The sequence below is a fragment of the Hyperoodon ampullatus genome (genome assembly GCF_949752795.1).
Source record: "Hyperoodon ampullatus genome assembly, chromosome: 2".
NCBI classification, from domain to species: Eukaryota; Metazoa; Chordata; class Mammalia; order Artiodactyla; family Ziphiidae; genus Hyperoodon; species Hyperoodon ampullatus.
In genome coordinates this window covers 146,837,243-146,851,082 of record NC_136915.1, presented here as the reverse complement: position 1 = coordinate 146,851,082, position 13,840 = coordinate 146,837,243, and the positions used below count along the sequence as shown (strand labels likewise).

Sequence of the window (13,840 nt, the reverse complement as noted above, 5' to 3'; positions counted from 1 at the left end):
AAAGACACTGAGATGTGCACTCAGCTCCTGGGCCACACTGAGGTCCTTAACCAGAAACACATGTGCATCAAAGGCTTGGATTGAAAGTGACACATTTGAAAACAAAAGTACAGCAGAAATTCGCTTATCCTCACTTTCCTAATCCGCAAACTCTGTAATTCTCCCTAAAGTCCCTCAGGCTCTGCTCCAGCCCCTGCCTCCTCAAATTCTCTCCCCCCTGTGGCTCAGCCCAGGCCTCCCAGCTCAGGCAGAAGGGAGAGCTCCTGTTACTGAGACTTCAACCGCCTTGTAAAAATACACCTTGGCACGCTCTGCTTGCACCCTGGGAAGCCTTATCGCCAGGACTAAACAAATGTGCACAATCAAAATAATAGTCTGAGATGTCAAAATAAATGAGCAGGGGACATCTGGAAGTATGGCTCCCCAGAGTTTTTTCTTCCCCTTCCCCTTCCCCAAGTCTTTAGATGCCTAGGGGCTTGGCAGTTCAGTGGCTTTGGTCACAGGTGAGAGACTTACTGCCCTTATGTCACAATAGGCCCTTTGAAAATGCTTCTTATTTTTGGCCCTAGGTCCAGGTTTATAGTTGACAGGCCCTCCCCCAAACCAAGGACACCAAAATTCGTTCTCTCGTGAAGCTGGCTGGACACTGCCAGGGTGGCATGCTAGAGGCATCTGGTCTGTGTCCTTCCAGCCCTCTCCCCACCCCAGGCAGGGTCTTAAACCAGTGCAAGGAGCCGGGGAGCAGGGGTGTCTCTCCTGCAGTTGAGACCTTCAGAGCAGGATAGCTTCATAATCTTTCCAAATAATTCTGATTGCTAATAACTCCAGGCCAAAGTTCTTCTTGCCTCAACTCTCTGAAATTACTTAAGATGGGGGTGATTAAAAAGTTACTTTCCTGTCATCCGTGGGCGTAAAGTCCCATTGCCCTGCATGAGACGGTGGATCATCCAGCAGGACCATCTTCTGAGTGGACTGATGCAGCACTGCACAGGAAGACTGCCCGGGACAGCCCTTAAAATCACATGCCATGGGCTTCCCTGGTGGCGCAGTGGTTGAGAGTCCGCCTGATGATGCAGGGGACACGGGTTCGTGCACCGGTCCGGGAAGATCCCACATGCCGCGGAGCGGCTGGGCCCGTGAGCCATGGCCGCTGAGCCTGCGCGTCCGGAGCCTGTGCTCCGCAACGGGAGAGGCCACAACAGTGAGAGGCCCGCGTACAAAAAAAAAAAAGAAAAAGAAAAAGAAAAAAAAAAAATCACATGCCATCGTCTGGGCACTTTCCAGGCAGTGTGTCCCTGTTCCTGATGGATTTCCTCAAAGGCTCCCCAGAAGCACTTTCAGAGCCACCTTTGATGTGGGTCTTATTTAGGACTTAACACAACCTTCAGTCCATCAACAGCAAGCTTTAAAGCTACTGGCACTTCCCTGTGAGTTCAGGGAAATCAAACCAGTTCTGGTGACTCTGATCTTAGGTGTTGGGTGTTGTACAAGGCTGAAAGGGCAGCTAGCCTGCTCCATGTCCCACGGGCTTCATACTTCCCATCTGGGGTCAGTATGGGTGAGCTCTGAAGTCCTTACCAGCTCTGATGCTCTATGGTTCATAACTTGGGAGAAAGGAAACCATGTATTTACCTTCCCTGTGTCTTGTTTCTCGAAGCATGGTCATGGGCCACACCCATCAGAATCACCTGGGGTGATGGGTGGTAGAGAGGTGAAGAGTCAGGGAGAAGAGAGAACAAATATGACTTCTAAGGCTAAGTCGTAAAAAAAGGCAATAACATTTCTACCTTATTTGTGGGAATACTCACTCTTGGAGCCCTGAGCGGCCACGTCTGCCATGAGGTGCCATGCTCAGGATGTCTGACCATCTTGAGGCCACCATGCTGTGAGGAAGCCCAAGACACAGGGAGAGGCCTTGTCTAAGGTACCCTGGCTGACAGTCCCAGCTGATCCCAGCCTTCTAGTTCCCAGCTGCCAGACATGTGAGAGGACGTGCTTCCAGATCATTCTAGCCCTAATCATTCCAGTCACCGCAGCCCATTCATGTCATCCCAGCAGAGGCTCCAATCCAGAAGTTGCTGAGAAGAGAAAAGCCCTCTTCGGTGCACCCAATCTGAACTCCTGACTTACATAGTTTTGTGATCATGTGGAAGTGGTTGTTTTATGCCTCAGTTTTGAAGTGGTTTGTTACATAGCAATAAATAACCAGAATGTGTGCCAATAACTGACATACATATGGGCATTCAGAACTGGGGTCTGAGTGTCCACTGTTTGGAGAATGGCAGCCCCATCTACTGCAATGAGCTTGAGGCTGGCTTACTTACTTGGTGAGGCCAGACATGGAAAGCCCCAGGGATAGCCCCTTTCTGGCCCAGTGTCCACACATGCAGCCAGACAGGGGCCTGGAGGCTTGGGGGATGACCAGGGCTCAGGGTCCCCCTCCCTTCTCTCCACAGATGCCTGGAATACTGGCCTCCCAGGCCTCACACATGAGCCCAGGGCTGCCTTCGCCTGTATCAAGGGGACCAGGACTGTTTAGTCTGCTGGGCACATTCCTGGATTTTAAAAATAAATAGCAGATTATGAGCGACTTAGCCGGATGCTGTCATTAGGCCAGGCCAGAGGCTTCTGTGGTGTCCCTTGGGAGGGAGCAGCAGGAAAGTCAGGTTGGAGGTGTTCGCCTGAGACTGGGATCTCTCTCTCAGCCGTAATTTATAGTGGAGATGCTTCTAGCCCTCTCTGGGGTCTCAGAAGTTCTAATAATCCTATGAATGACAATACGATAATGATAATAATCATTACCACTTATTGAAAGCGCTGACTGTGTGTCAGACACAGTGCTAGGTAATTTATATATAGTCTCTCGATCCTCACAACAGTCACCATTATGAGGCCCACTATACAGATGAAGAAACCGAGGTGTAGAGAGGTGAAATAACATTCTCAAGGCCATATGCCTAATAAGTGGTGACAGATTGTGTGCAAGGCGGTCTGACTCTCATGCTCCCACTCTTAACCACTATGCTATCTTGACTCTCCAGGCCTCGAAATAGACAGCAGCATCCCGTGTCCTCACCCTCCCTAAACACACACACACACATACCCATCACCAGCCTTTCTGCTGTTCCCAAGGCCCTTCCCAGCCTACATGGAGCCATTTTCCACTGTGACTCCCTTTTTCCATTTCACCCTTTGCTAGATCATTTTATGCCTCTATTCCCTCTGCTAATTCAAACTAATTAAAGTATAAAATCAAATAATTGCTTCCATCCCCATACGTTTTTCCCATCTACCCTGAGTACAGAGTTAGATTCCCTTTCTGGGAATGGCCAGGCTGACATGTTGGGTGGAAACTGGGGCTATCAAGTTTCTTTTCATCTTGTGACTTGCTTTTTTACTTGGCTCGTCGCCTGATTTTCCCTGGTCCCACCGTCTGACTTCCATTAGACACTGAGAATATGGTAGCGACTTGAATTCCCTCCCATAACATCTGTCGGTCGATTCGCTGTTGAGGAAACTGGGGTGGACTTTGTAGGGAAGAGTCAGGCATCCTATCCATGGAGCACCTGGGCAATTAGTAGGATCGGGGAATTGGTTCCCAAATGTTTCCCTGGGACTGGCCAGCATTGGATCTATTAACAGTACATTAACATCAACTTGTTAGGCAGTGGCACTAACGACTCAACACTTCTTACTAGTCCTATTTCTTAATTACATTTAATTAACTGAGAGAGAGAGAGAGCGAGAGAGAGAGAGAGCACATGAGCCTATATTGGATTGTTCTAGCTCTGTGGGGAGATGAAAACCTGTCTAGGTAAAACTGGAGGGTAGCGACTTGGTTCTACTCTCTTGTGGCATCAAGGGTACAACAGGTGCCATGATTTGGGGGAGGGGGAGCGGAACAGGGAGACAAGAGCTGGGGACATGGTGAAGGCAGGGGTGAGAGTAGTCTGCCCAGAGATTTACTGGAAAGTGAGGCGGTGGGAAATCCCATTCCCATGATGTCTTATAAGGTCTTAGGTCTTTTAGGGAACTCCAAATTGTTAAATGACTGCCTCAAAACAGGAATCTGCTTATGCATAGCCGCCAGCGTTTCTACCCTAATTGCAGTGTTTACCCTTCGGGGAAGGAGTTCATCTGGGCACGCATGGACTCATAAAACTCGTTCAGAAAGTTCTTTTGGTCTAACCTCAAGGCTGTTTCCTGTGCTTTTGGGGTTGTCTTCTGGAGACGGAGAAGAGCCCTGATCCCAAGATCTTAGACAAGCCTCTTAAGGTCTGAAAGAGCCTCTAGAGAGTTCGATTTGTTATCTCCATCCTTCAAGCTGAGGAAACTGAGTCCCTGAGAAGTTCAGGGTCTAGGTCAGCCAGCTGGTTAGAGGTAGGCCAGGACTAGAACATAGGCCTCCTGGCTCGGCCTGAGGCCTGCTGGGTGTGCCACCACTTAGCTTCCTCCTAATCACCACCCACGGTCACCACCCTCCTGAGTAATGGGATCATAAAGTCTGAAAGCTGGGACAGGCCATGAGGAATCTGAACGATGAGTGTTCTCGGTGCGTGAGGTAGAACTCCCCTCTTGCTGTCTCAGCCAAGCCTCACAGCGACCCCTGTGAGACATCCTGAGGTGACGTGACTTGTCTAAGGCCACCCGGTTATAAAATGTTGAGAGCTTCGGACCTCAGTGAGAGCAAAAGCTGAACTAGAACCCACATCATTTGACTTCATTTCCATTGACTGTTCTCTTGCCACACGTTCAACTGTTTCCTTTAAGAGGTCCGAGCTGTCTGTGAACACCCGGTGTACTCTTGGCTGCTTGGCCTCGGACAGATGGCCCTCCTGAGGTGTTCTTGGCCTTCATCCCTGGACCCAGCCCCTGGTGAAGTCACCAGGCTACCTACTGCCACATGGCCTGCGGCTCTCCAAGTGACGGGCCTCCGAGCTCCACCACCAGTCCCCCTCCGACTCTGCCCGCTGATCACGGCTCCAACTGGCATAGGGATCTCCCTTGACTAATATCTCACCTGATTCAAGATAGCCCCATGGCATTAAACCTAAATTCTTCCTATATCTGCTCAGCATGACTGGCTACTACTGAGCCCTTCTGTTTGGTGCCAACTGACAGGAACCAGGCAGCAGATGCAGAAGATGAGACCAAAGGAGGGATTATTTAGAAATAAGCTATGCCGACAGTTGGTTTAGCCAGAGCTAATGCTCTCAGAGACGGCATCAGATATGGTTTCAAGAGGTCATTGTATTCCCTGAAGGCCACTTATCAGGCTCCAGCCCTCCTCTTTGGCCACGTTTTAAATTCAATTTCAGAAAGCATCTCATTTGACTAAAAGATATGCAGCCCAAATATGTGCCTTGGCATCTTCTCAGTTCCACTGAGGTCTCACTGGTTACTTCTATTTGCTGTTTCTGCTTTCCTACTTCATGGGGTTCAGAGAACCCAAGAAAGAACTTTTATCCAGAGTTACCAGCCTGGTCCTCGGCCATACATACGTCTTTTGAAAATATCATGTTAGCGTAGGTCTATTTGATCCCAGTGACCATCCTTTAATGCACCGGTCTAGGGGGCTATCTCTCCACCCACGCTTCTATCTGTAGATATTTCTGCAGAAGCATCGGGAATGGTGTTCACCAAATGTTAACATGGTGTTACATTTGGGGGTGTGGGGTTTGGGAACTTGTTATTTCCTTTTCTGTATGTATTGTTTGAATTTGTATGGTGCCCACCTATCAGCTTTGTTTAAGAAATAACCTTTTGTCTTATAAACAAAGAAAAATAGGAAGGAAAGGCAGAGCATTTATAGCCACCAATCTGATGATAAAGATTTCCTTGTTAGACTGTAAGCAACTTGAGGGTGGTGACCAAGTCGCATTCATTTTCATGTTTTTCCAGCACATTGTTCCCCATAAATACATGCCCAGTAATGTTTTTTTTTTTAGGGTTACAAGTTTGCATCTGGACTTGTTTATGCCTCAACCATGGGGGCTACATGAAAGAAGGTAAAAAGACAGGTGGGTTCAAGAGGATCTGGATTTAATTTGCATACAATTAGCATATGGTTTGTGTCATCTCCTCAGGAAGTAATTTTCAAGTTAAAGTTGCATCCCTGCTTCCCTTATGCCATCATGTGCCCATTCACCTCTTCCTTCCTCCACTCATACCTCGTCCCCGATTCAGAATTCACACATACAAAAAGGGAGGAGGGAAAGAGAACTCTGGGCAGGGTGAACTTGATGACAGATACCTGGAATCTTTGCAGAGTATTTTGAGAATGACACCTGAGTGGGGAGGTACCCTGAGAAAGCTCACTGGTCCTCCAGCGCCACATCCTTGTCTAGCCTCTAAGTCAGTATCCTCAGCACCAAAACAGATTCACAGTCTTTTCCCTTTTTTTTGGCCTTTATCTTACTTACCATGTTCAGGTCAATGTCAAGATCACCAGTCCTGCTGACTAACTGTTGACCCGCTGACTGAATGAATGGAAGGTGCCAGCCTTTCCTAAGGTCTAAGCTTTACTTTCTGCACTGCCACTGATTTGGGGAATCCCCTGTCCTTCTCTTGTCCTTCACCATGGCTCTCCCTGCATTTGCCTTCTCTCTGCTCCCACATATTCAGGTCCAATATAACCCGAGGGAATAACATTTCATCCAAGAAGGTGGGGAACCCACTCAGGTGTTACCCAGAAAAAGACAGAATTCTACTTCTCAGGCCTTCCATATCTCTGCAGAAAGAGCCGCAGCTTCCCAGAGCTGGCCAGCTTCTACCCTGCATCAGTCTAAGAGTCAGCCCAAGATTTTTATCTCCTTCTGGGGCCCTATCTTGGGTCTATCTCTCCCAGCCTGGAGGCCTGGATTATTTACACCTCTTTGGCTCCCTTGAGCAGCAGACTCTGTCGGCTCGGGAACAGTAAATCTACCTCCTAATCACACCAAGCTGCTTCGTGCAGTCTGGCCCGTTCTTGTGGGGCTGTTCATCACATGCTGAGACAGGGTCTGCGGCCTAAAGAGAGGCTCCAGGAAGTGGCTGGCCCCAACTGCTTCTCTCTGACTCCCTGCCAAAGCTTCCTAGGACCCCTGAGCAGCAGGCCCAGGCGTCTCTCTCGTTTGATGGAATGGCTTCTGAACAAAGGTCACTGGTTATCTGCTCCTCCTGGGCTCTGGAAAGGAGGGATGTGTGTCAGCACTTACTTGTCTCTCAGACATAACGTATAGGTAGCGCTGATCAATGGAGAAGGCCATGTCCCGGAGGATGGGGCTCCCATCTTTGAGCACGGAGACCATCTCATATTGGACCCCACCATGGGGGGGACCATCGGCTCGAATCTGCAAAAGAAAAAAGGGCATCCTCAGCATCTCTACTCAGTGGTCCCCTGCCGGTTTACCTGCAGGTAGTTTATAGAAGATAATCCCTACATCCTGCCCCCAAGGGCTACCCTGAAGCAGGCTAGGTTACAGGGAAGACAGAGGTGCCTCTTAATTCAAACAGCCCAACTTCCACCAAGAGGAATCCTTTTCCAAGCAGTCTGAGTGTGGTGGTCTGGGACTTCTGATGGTGAGTTTATTTGTGTGCACGTATATATTTTTAGGTGTGATCTGAATATCCCTATATGGTTATTCTTGTGTGTGTGTACATATATTTATAGCACTGCATGATGAGGGTGTGGGGGAGTGTGTGCTTGTGCACACTTATTTGTGTTTGGGGTAGGAGAATCAACATCTGCACCGAGTGTTTTTGCCTCGGGCAAGTAAGAGAGGATGGTGGGACCAGCATACAAACCATCAGAGAGCTGGTCATCAAGAGATTCAAGATTTCAGGATCTCAGAAAGGTCTTTCTGACCCCAAACATATCCCCTGAATGTGTGCAAATCCACCAGGAGATTTTGGTGAGCTGGGAATCCCTGAGAACAAAAATCTGAGAATCAGTCTCGGAGCCCGTCCCAGGATAAGAAGTCAGAAAGGACTTGGAGGTCATTTAGTCTGGTGCTTCTCAGCCCTGGATATACATTAGAGTGATCTGGGGAGTTTTAAAAAAAATATGGCTGGGGCTTCCCTGGTGGTGCAGTGGTTGAGAGTCCGCCTGCCGATACAGGGGACACGGGTTCGTGCCCCGGTCCAGGAGGATCCCACATGCCGCGGAGCGGCTGGGACCGTGAGCCATGGCCGCTGAGCCTGCGCATCCGGAGCCTGTGCTCTGCAACGGGAGAGGCCACAGCAGTGAGAGGCCCGCGTACCACAAAAAAGAAAAAAAAGAAAAATATGGCTGGATCCATTCATCAGAACCTCTGTGCTTGGGGCCCTGGCATCTTCATTGGGTTTCAAAGCTTCCCAGGTGAATCTAGTGAGTGGCCAGGGTCTAAAAGCACCGACTGTAGCCCAGTGGTTTTCAAACCAGCATGCCCTGAGAACCACCTGGAGGGATTGGGAAAATGCACCCCTGGGCCCACCCCAGGGATTCTGATTCAGTGGGAAGGAGGCCTGAGAATTTTCATGTCTAACAAATTCCCAGCTGATGTGGATGCTGCTAGTCTGGGGGTTTGAGAAGGGTTCCTCTAGTCTAAGCTCTACACAGAATTTGGAAATTCGGCAGAGAGCGGTCCCTAAGGACCAGCACCTCATACAAAAAGGTGATGGCAGAGAGTCCATAGTTTGAATGTGCTCTCACCACTAGGTCTCCTGTTCCCAACACAGCAGCTGACTCTTGACCAATATTGCCAACCCCGGCTTGTTTCTTTGTCCTCCGTCCAACTAAACCCCTGCTAGCTCAAGCTCACTTTCCCCATGAAGACTTCCTCAATCTCTCCACCACACTAATTGCTCCTCACCCTGATGGCTTTTTATCCACCAGACATTTTGTCCTGGGATTATAATCAATTGACTTGTTCATTGTATACGTACTAGCTAACGCGTATTGACTACCTACTTAAATTGTTCTCTAATTGCCTCGCGTGTTCGTACGTCTGCCAACATTTTGAAGGCAGGAAGGCTTTCTGTTTCTCTGAGGACTAGCCTCTGAGGACTAGAATGGAGCTGGGAACACAGCTGGTGATGGATAAAAGGGAATGCTTGGAAATGCTTGTTGAAAAGACATGAACTATGAACCAACTGATAAAGTATCGTGGGCTCTTTAGTGCTAAATCAAAGTGAGGTCAAAAGACAATTTTCTGTGGACAATTTTAAGCTGAAGTCTTTCCCTCCTATTCCCTTTGATTTCTCTCTTGGACTTCTAACCATCTTCTTCCCTCTGCCCATTTCTCCCACCCCACCGAGAGCTCCTGAGAGCAAGGACCATGACTTATTCATTGCAAGGGCTAAGCTTGGTGCCTGACGCCACAATAAACACACAAGGATGGGTGAATGGATACATGTTCAGTTTTTATTGGCTGAGTAGAGAGGGTCAAGAGCATTATTTCTTGCAGAGTTGGGAGGGTAGGACCAGTGCTTCTATTCAAATTTTTCTACCCTCCTGAGAATCTGTATACTTGAGGGGCCTGAGCCAGGGTGTGGTCTGTGCCTGCAGAGTTGAGCTGGATTGGAGTGAGTGAGAAGCAGACCACGAGCCCATTGTGGGATGGGGCACAGTGGTTCTGGAGTTCTTAGTGGCAGAAACAGAACTTTCCTGCCTGAGGCCCTGGGCCTAGACCCCAGGGGTGGGAACACTGGAGCAGGGCCAAGAGTCAGAGGTACCAGGTTCTCCTTGTCTGCTTTGATGGGTGACTTGGGGAGCTCTGGGCTTAAAGATGAGAAGGTGACCTCAGTGGAACTGAAGAAACTCTGCTCTCAGCCATTCCTCCTACCCCAGTAACTCCCCACTGTGGGTTGGACTCTCCTTCTCCCCTAAGCTCTTCTTTCGACCTTTTTTCTGCCTTGTTAGTGGCTTCCTGCTGTTCCAAGCTGTTGCCTTGGCAACTGTCACTAAAGCCCTTCCTTCCAGGGGAGGGGTCAGGGGGTCATTTAATTCATTCTCATAGGGCAGAGGAAGACACTGGGGTCAGGAATGATGGTGTGGGGCTGAGGCTACTGCCTTCCACCCTGGAGCAAATCTCATGATGGATTCAAGCAGAGGGAAGAAACAAGGGTCTCAGTCTGGGAAAATGCCCCACAATTAAAATAGTTCCCCTTAACCTTCAGAGCAGCATTCTCTTTCAGATGGACAAATCCAAAATTTCCATGAGATCCTTCTAGAAATATAGTAGCTTTTAATCACAAAAGTTCTCGGGCTATTGCAGGAGGGAGGGGGAGATGTGATAGTCATGACTTCTTGTTGGTTTAACCTCAATATTCCATCTCCATAAAATGGGAGAGTTCAAGCTCTGCTTCCTCCTCCAAATGGAAAATGTCCCGGTGCTTCTCACCACCCTCCTTGTGACAGCTGCTCCTCTCCAGGGATGTTTCAGTCTCCTCCAGGCACTGGCTCAGCCCCAGGAACTGAGGAACCATCCTCCCACGCCAGGGCCAGCCCAGGATCTCCCCGCCTGGGGAGGCCGGTTAACCCTCTGCCAGGTGAAGCAGCCTTGTCCCCAAGAGCCTGGGCACACAAAGTCAGAAGGAGGAAAGCCATGTCTGGCCCTTTGTGGTCCCCAGGACTAGATGGTACCCATGGCCAGGTTGGAGCTGAATTGAACCAAAGCCGATTTATCATCACATACTCTGCTGCATCACAGTTAGGACTAATCCCAGCCATTCACTTTTTTCTGAATAAGAGACCTAAACAGTTTTTTTTTTTTTTCTGTCTACAATCCCAATCTTTCAATAAAGCAGTTGAAGCCAGAATCAAACCTACATAACTCTCAGACATCAGAGCTGAAAGTAAACCAGAACAGAAAATGTTCTTGGTACTGAACCTGAACTAAGCTATCCTATTTCATTCAGTCTATATACACTACCAAACGTAAAATAGATCTAGTGGGAAGCAGCCGCATAGCACAGGGAGATCAGCTCTGGTGCTTTGTGACCACCTAGAGGGGTGGGATAGGGAGGGTGGGAGGGAGGGAGACGCAAGAGGGAAGAGATATGGCAACATATGTATATGTATAACTGATTCACTTTGTTATAAAGCAGAAACTAACACACCATTGTAAAGCAATTATACTCCAATAAGGTGTAAAAAAAAAAAAAAAAAGTCTAAATCCCTGGAATGAAGAGCGGTATTGCCTAAGAAGTCTGTGCACCCCTTATTTACTCCCTCATCCCACGCTATCTGCCTTGAGCTGGTGCAGCTCTCCAAGATACCAACAGGAAGACAGAGAAGACGGAGAAGGGGGCCAGGAGGCTGGGGGTCAAAGGGATGAGGTGGGGGCAGGGCTGGCAGGCAGAAGCCAGGGGAGGCCAACTGGGCGGCAGAGGTCTTTCCCTTCCTTAATTCCCTTTGCTCCCTCTGGGCAACACACTGAAGTGGGACTCAGGGTTCCTGGGTTTCTGCTCTGACTGTGTTCTTGTCTGGGCTTGATTTCTGCCTAATGGTACACTTTTAGGTCAGTTACCTCGTCTCCCCAAGGCTCAGTTTTCCTCTCTGAATAACACGAAGGAGCAATCTCCTCAGGGTCTATCACAGGAGAATCACAGACTTATGAAAACTGCCGGAGCTGTAGGGCTTTGGAGCCCATCTCATCCAAGCGCTTCCATTCATGGACATAGCTAGTCAGGGGTGGACCTGGGGCTCCCTCCAGCTCCAGCCGGTGTGGTCCAGAGGAAAGCACATGGCTGATGAAGAGAACACCCTGTGACTGAGGAGGGACAAAGGTGGGCCCTACTGTAATTCAAGCACACGTGTCCCCATCTTTCTCTGTCTTGGATGGGAAGTTTTGAGGTTCAGTGTTGTCCTCCATCCTTGCCAGACACAGGGTGGTGGTGGCGACTGTGACAGAGTCCTAAACAAAATTGGGATTTAAAAATGCAACAGATTGAGTCTATTGTGTGGTGTCCCACAAAGTGGGTTCTCTCCAGCTTCTGAGCTTGTGTCCCCAGGGCCAGGTTTCAATGACCACAAGGACAACAATACACTGAAATAGGCCACGAATCCAATCCAAGAGAAGGGCACTATCAGACCAAGTTGCACAGGCCCCAGCCAGGCATCCAACCAGGCAGAGGAGGAGCATGGAGAAGGGTCAGAGGAGGGAAGTGATGCAGACAGGGGAAAGCCAGTCACTTCAACCCGTCTTTCTAGTTGGGCTCCTCCTCTCCTGGGAGGGCTTGACCTCAGCGGACAGGCAGAGCTAGTGGTGTCAATTTGCTTGGACAAAGCTCAGAAGGTGGGATAAGAAGGGCAGTGTGCTACAATGGAGGGTGACAGTCTCTACAAAGATGAGCAAAAAACAAAATGTGCCTAAACCATTGTACAAGGAGATTTAGGCTAGCTCTAGTAAGAATTCCTGTCATGAGGAGCCCTGACTACAGAGTGGGTGACCACAGAAGACTGTATCTTCTTTCTCAGGAGAGTTCTGAACACGGGATGACTTCTTTTGCTTCATGGTTAAATGTGGCCCTGCCTGAAGGTAGTGAGGATGATCTTGGTGGATTTTCAAAGGGCCGTGTTGGCCTAAAGAATTTAATAGCTACCACTTCTATTGCTTTTACAATGTGCTGGGTGCTGTTGAAAGTACTTAACAAAAATGAACTCATTTAACCTGTACAAGAACCCATGAGGTAAACATTATTATTATTCCCATTGTACAGATGGGAAATTGGAGGCATGGAGAGTTATGTGACTTTCCCAAGATCACACAGCTAAAGGGTGGCAGTACTGGGTTTCCCACATAAAGCCTGATTCTCAGCCACTCTGTGACTCTCCTAAGAGATAATAATGTGCGAACACAGCCATTCACTGCAGCCGAGAACAGAGTAGATGGGCAGATGAGTCCAAATCCTCTCTTTAGCTGCTCTTCCTCTTTCAGACCCCAAAGAAAGAGGAAGTGGCCAAAGTAGGACAAACACTTACTTCCTAGAGGCAACAATAAACTCAGAGCCTAATTTGGGGAGACCTGCTGGGAGGCTAAAAGGCAGTTTATCAGGGCTGGCTCTGGGGCAGGAGGATGTGAGGTGAAAACCAGGGGAGATTTACTGTCTGGTCCTCCTGGTGGGAGGGGCCTCTTTGAAATGAGAATGAAATAGTAATCCTATTAGTAGTAGCTTTCCTTTAAATCACAGCTAGGTCTGTACAGAAATTAATTACAGCCTCTTTATTTGACTATCCAATTTAAATCAGCATATCTAATTAACTAGCTTATCTGCAGGCCCCTCCAAACTCTTTTTCTTATGCATCAATTTCTTCCCTAGTTAGTCCTAAATTATGGAGCTTTTACTTGGGATTTGACACTCTAACATCACTTTATTATTAGTAGTAGCAGTAGTAGTATCTTTTTTTTGCAAGAGCTGCTGAGGAGTAATAGAATTGGGAATCTTCTTGGGCCTCTCAGTAGGAAACAGATTGGTTTGAGAGACATCACCACACAGAGGGAGGCACTGGTTTGCGTCTGCAGGGCTGGGATCTAATCCCAGCTTTCTCATTAATTGGCTATGTGACTTCAGGCAAGTCACTTCACTTGTTTGTGTGATAGTTTCCATAGCTGCAAATTTCGGTACTGTCCAATATTCATTGAATTTCGGTACTATCCAATATTCATTCAGGACATGCCTCCCGTTAGCCAAGCCTGTGCTAAGAGCCAGGGACACTTTGAGAAAGGATCCCCTTAGGAAGCCCCAGGAATGGGGAAACAGACAATCCAGTCAGTCCTCACACACACCTGGGCCACCCCGTGTGACAGGAGGTTTGCATGGGGATCCCAGGGAGGCCAGCATGGAGGGCAGGGCAGCACCTCACCTGGACTGAGGGGAA

The 13,840-nt window shown here is 48.7% G+C and overlaps 1 protein-coding gene across 1 annotated transcript in view; it reads right to left on the bottom strand.

The window, feature by feature from the left end:
• PLXNA2 (plexin A2) overlaps positions 1–13,840 on the bottom strand; it is a 194,071-nt gene that overhangs the window by 114,552 nt on the left and 65,679 nt on the right. Inside the window, exon 3 of the mRNA XM_079726138.1 lies at positions 7,197–7,331. Coding sequence (XP_079582264.1) covers positions 7,197–7,331 — 135 coding nt within the window. The remainder of the gene's footprint in view (positions 1–7,196; positions 7,332–13,840) is intronic.